Source organism: Peromyscus eremicus, unplaced genomic scaffold, assembly GCF_949786415.1.
Source record: "Peromyscus eremicus unplaced genomic scaffold, PerEre_H2_v1 PerEre#2#unplaced_4250, whole genome shotgun sequence".
Taxonomy (NCBI): domain Eukaryota; kingdom Metazoa; phylum Chordata; class Mammalia; order Rodentia; family Cricetidae; genus Peromyscus; species Peromyscus eremicus.
Window position 1 is genome coordinate 6,733 of NW_026738483.1, and position 4,227 is coordinate 10,959.

Genomic DNA, 4,227 nt, shown 5'->3' on the forward strand with positions numbered 1-4,227 from the left:
TTCCTTTCTATGAAAACACTAAGGAAGATGAACTCTCATTCCTGATTTTGTCCAAACTCTAGATTCGCTTCCTTGTGGCAGCTGTGGGGTGAACACAAGATTCAGACAAGGCACCCCCTCCAGAAGGCCCCCAAGTCGGAGGACGGGGGCTGCCTACTCAGCTCCTGCGAGGTGGAGAGACAGCACGTCCTGGCTGGGTGTAAAGTCAGCGATTGGCAGGGGTGGAGGGAGGGAGGGAGGAGACAAGCCTTCCCTTGGTGGATCCCCTCCCCTGGATTCCCCCTCCCTTTCCAAGTGGGATATAAGTCCCGCAGGGAAGCTCGGAGCAGAGGCCAGAGGCCAGCGTTCAGGAGCTGTCCAGCACTCTAGCCTCCGCTGCCTTCCACCTCCTGCTCATCTCGCTTCGGGAGCTGTCACTGTGAGTGACCCGGGGCCCAGGAATGGTCTGGTATCCTTCGACTTTGTAGGGAAAGCGAGGTCGGGTCAGTGGAAACTGGAGCTGAGTAGTTGGAAGCTGGATGGGCAGGGTCTAGCTGCGGAGAGATGGAGAGCCCGGGGAACCCGGGTGTCAGCTTTGCTGTCTTCTCTTATCTACCTCTTTGGGTACTAGCGGGAGCGGGGAGGCGGGCAGGGCTGTCTAATAGAGGAGGAAACCGAGGCTAGAGATGGTGGATGGCGGGAGAAGACGAGGCGAGCCGGGTGGCTGAGACACACAGGTCTTTGCGATGTGGGCCCGACGGCAGGGCAGCCGCAGCCTCCCTCGTGGGAGGGACGAGGCTCGGGATGGCCCACTCTTCCATGCTCCCTTCCTAGATGGTGGCGGTGCTTAGGCCTTGGTCCGTCATGGTTGCAGTGCTGCTAGTCCTGCTGGCCTGCCTGGGGGCTCTGGTGGACGCCTACCCCGCCAAACCCGAAGCTCCGGGCGAAGACGCCTCCCCGGAGGAGCTGAGCCGGTACTACGCCTCCCTGCGCCACTACCTCAACCTGGTCACCCGACAGCGGTGAGCGCTGGAGAGGGCGGGGCGGGAGGACCTCCCCGGTTGCACCCTCGTCCCAGCTCCACCTGGAACTGACCATGCCCCTTTGTGGTCCTGCCCCCAGGTATGGGAAAAGAGACGTCCCAGAAGCTCTACTCTCCAAACTGCTCTTCACCGATGACAGCAAAAACCTCCCCATCAGGTCTCGGTAAACACCACCCACCCTCCACATGCATCCCCTGGAGAGTGGACTGGCCCCATCACTTACACCTCCCATTCAATTCCTTTCCTTTCCCTCCTGCAGGCCAGAAGGTGCCTACCAATGGTGAAGACCCCCAAGACCTCCTTCGAGATGTGCTAACTATACCGACTTCATTTGCATACTTGGTTTGAAGAGAGGACTCCATATCTTGGTGTCCCGGGGACCCAGGCTTGTGGGCGGTGTCTGTTCATTTCCCTGTCCCCAAATAAAAAGCAAATTTCACACAAAATACGCGCGTTGTGTTTATGTTTCCGTCCCTTTCGCTTTTGTGGAGGTGGCGTCAGTGGTGTGTAAGGTGGCAGCTGGAGCCGCAGCAACACTGGTGGCTAAGAAAAAAAAAAAAGATTCTGAGGACAAGGAGAGGACTTGGTGTGAGAGCTCAGCATAGACACCTCCTCCCAGCCCGGGGCTCCCAAAGGACCTGGGAAGGGAGCCTAGGAGAGTGGGTGGAGTGGATTCTGAACAGGGGCCAGCAAAGATCCGGATGGAGAGGTGTTTGAGGGCAGTCCGGGAGAGTGGCAGGGGAGTTCCCCTGAGCAGCCATGGTTAGTCCCAGGGCCATGGAGGACAGGATAGGGTCTAGGATGGGAGGACCCTGGAGGAAGAGACCTTGGAGAGGTGATGTGGGTGCGCTGAGTGAGGAGGTAAATAAGTCACCTTCCTCGTTCCCTGAATGGGGGAAGCAAGGGGAGTGTGGAGGTCTCTGTTCTCTCAAAAACAATTGGAATTCCCCATATTGCTGAATGCAGACTCGATGTCTATCACTAACTGTGGTTTTCTCGTGAAAAGGTCGTGGGGATACCCGAAATTTCTCTCTTTTCCCACTAAACACTGAGGTCTAAAGTGTTGTGGGTGTTTAAACTATAGTCTAACCAGAGCCCCTGGGTATCTCTTATCGCAGGAAGCCCATTAATTGGCCCATTAATTAGGCCTTTTTCCCTCTTCTCTAGACACCCATCTCTCTCTCTCTCTCTCTCTCTCTCTCTCTCTCTCTCTCTCTCTCTCTCTCTCTCTTCTTCTCTGTTCACTATGAAACGTGTCCATTTCTCTGTGTCCTGTTTTCCGAGGTCTTGGGGGGTGGGATGGGGTTCAGGGCTGGTGCCCTATCCTCTATTAAGCAGCACCGGCCTGGGGAGGTGGCTGGGGAATGAGAGGGAGGTGATCATGTGGAAGCCAAGGCTACAGCTCCAGAGAAAGGGTGTCAGTCAGGAAGGCTGGGTGGTATCGCTGAGTGGATGGGAGAGGCATGCCAGACTCATCACAGCCTGGTGGCCCTGGAAGGAGAGAAGCCTCTGCTATAACACTTCCTGCACAGGGGACCATGGGGGTCCCACATCTGTCTTCTGGTGCTGCCCTTCAGGGCCTGAAGGGAGAGGAGGAGGAGGCAACCCCAGGACCCAACACGTCATAGACTGTATGGGTTCTGGCCTCCACAGGCCTTGCTTGCAGTACATTTCCTTCCTCTCCTGCCTGGAAAGCCCCCTTGCATCATAGTCACCTCCTAGGGCCACTCCTGCTTCCTCTTGGAGGAGTTAGACCCTCAGCATCTCTCCCTCCAGTACTGCCGCTTCCTGAGACCCCTGTTCTACCCCAGTGTCTCCCTGTGTCCCTCCTGAGACCCCTCTTCTACTTCAGTGTCTCCCTGTGTCCCTCCTGAGACCCCCTGTTCTACCCCAGTGTCTCCCCGTGTCCCTCCACTGTTCCAGGCTTGCAGTGACTGGCTGTGTGTCTGGATGCTGCTGTCTGTGGTCCCTGTCTGCTCATCTGCTTGGAGAAGCTGGGGTCAGTTTGAAGCTAACAGAGGAGAGACCTGGCGTGAATCATATGTATGGTCACAGACAGTTTGTGTAAAGATGGCATGTCCAGGTGACCGTTAGTAAGGTGGCTTTACTTCTGGTTCACTCTGAGGAGGAGTTTCAAGTAGGTGTGTAATCTGGGACCGATCAACTTGATATAAAGGAAACTTAGCTATAATAATAGCAACAGAGACAGTGGCAATAATTGTCTTTGCAAAAGGCTCTTCTTAAAAATCATATTGATTTTTATCATGTGTGATGTGTGTCATAGCTTGTGGAGTTAGGAGGACAACTGTGGGCAGTTAATCCTCTCCTTCAACCTTCACATTGGTCCTGGGGGTCAAACTCAGGTCATCAAGCTGCGTGGTCGGGCAGTAAGCCTCACACACCAGTTTTCTCTCGAGAAAGAAGTCTCTCCTTGTGGTCCTGGATGTCCTGGAATTCACTGGATACACCAGGCTGGCCTTGAACCGTCAGAAATCCCCCTGCCTCTGTCTTTTGAGTGTTGTAATTAAAGATGTCTGCCACCATGCACATCTTTATGTATTAGATCATTAGCTACATGTTTTACACACATCATCGTACTATCATATTGATTTGGTTGTGTGTGTGTGTGTGTGTGTGTGCGCGCGCGCGCGCATGTGTGTGTGTGTGTGTGTGTGTGTGTGTGTGTGTGTGTACAGGTCAAAGGTCAACTTTCGGGAGTTGTTCCTTCTTTCTGTGGTGGGTTTGGGGACAGAACTCAAACCCTGCTGAATCTTCTTGTCAGCCCAAAGTGATACCTATCGAGATACCTTTTGAGGAAGGATCTGGAATATAGTTCTAGGTAAGGGATGGCTATACCATAACGTGCTTTTTCTCAGTCTCAATGACCTCACCTTAAAAAAAACAAACTAACAAGTAAATAAAAGGCTGCCTGGGCCTCCTTCTTGACCCCCTCTTCCTTATCTTCTCCTGGTGCAAATGTGCAAATTGGACATATGGACACATTTGGGAGGCTGAGGCAGGAGGACCACAGTTTCCCAGATCAGCTGGGGTTACATAGTGAGATGCCCCTCAAAAATAAAAAACAGGGGCTGAGGAGACAGCTCGGCTGGTAAAATACTCACCACACAGGGTAAGGACCCAGACCCGTCCACAGCACTCATGGGACAGGGCAGCCATAGCAGCATGTGATTATGATCCCAGTATA

The 4,227-nt window shown here is 53.7% G+C and overlaps 1 protein-coding gene across 1 annotated transcript; it reads left to right on the forward strand.

Annotated features, from left to right (window-relative positions):
• The first annotated feature begins 813 nt into the window (after nucleotides 1–813).
• LOC131902232 (peptide YY) lies at nucleotides 814–1,189 on the forward strand. The gene is made up of 2 exons (XM_059253266.1): nucleotides 814–1,001; nucleotides 1,102–1,189. The coding sequence occupies exons 1-2, from the start codon at nucleotides 814–816 to the stop codon at nucleotides 1,187–1,189; spliced, it is 276 nt and encodes a 91-aa protein (XP_059109249.1).
• Nucleotides 1,190–4,227: the final 3,038 nt, after the last annotated feature.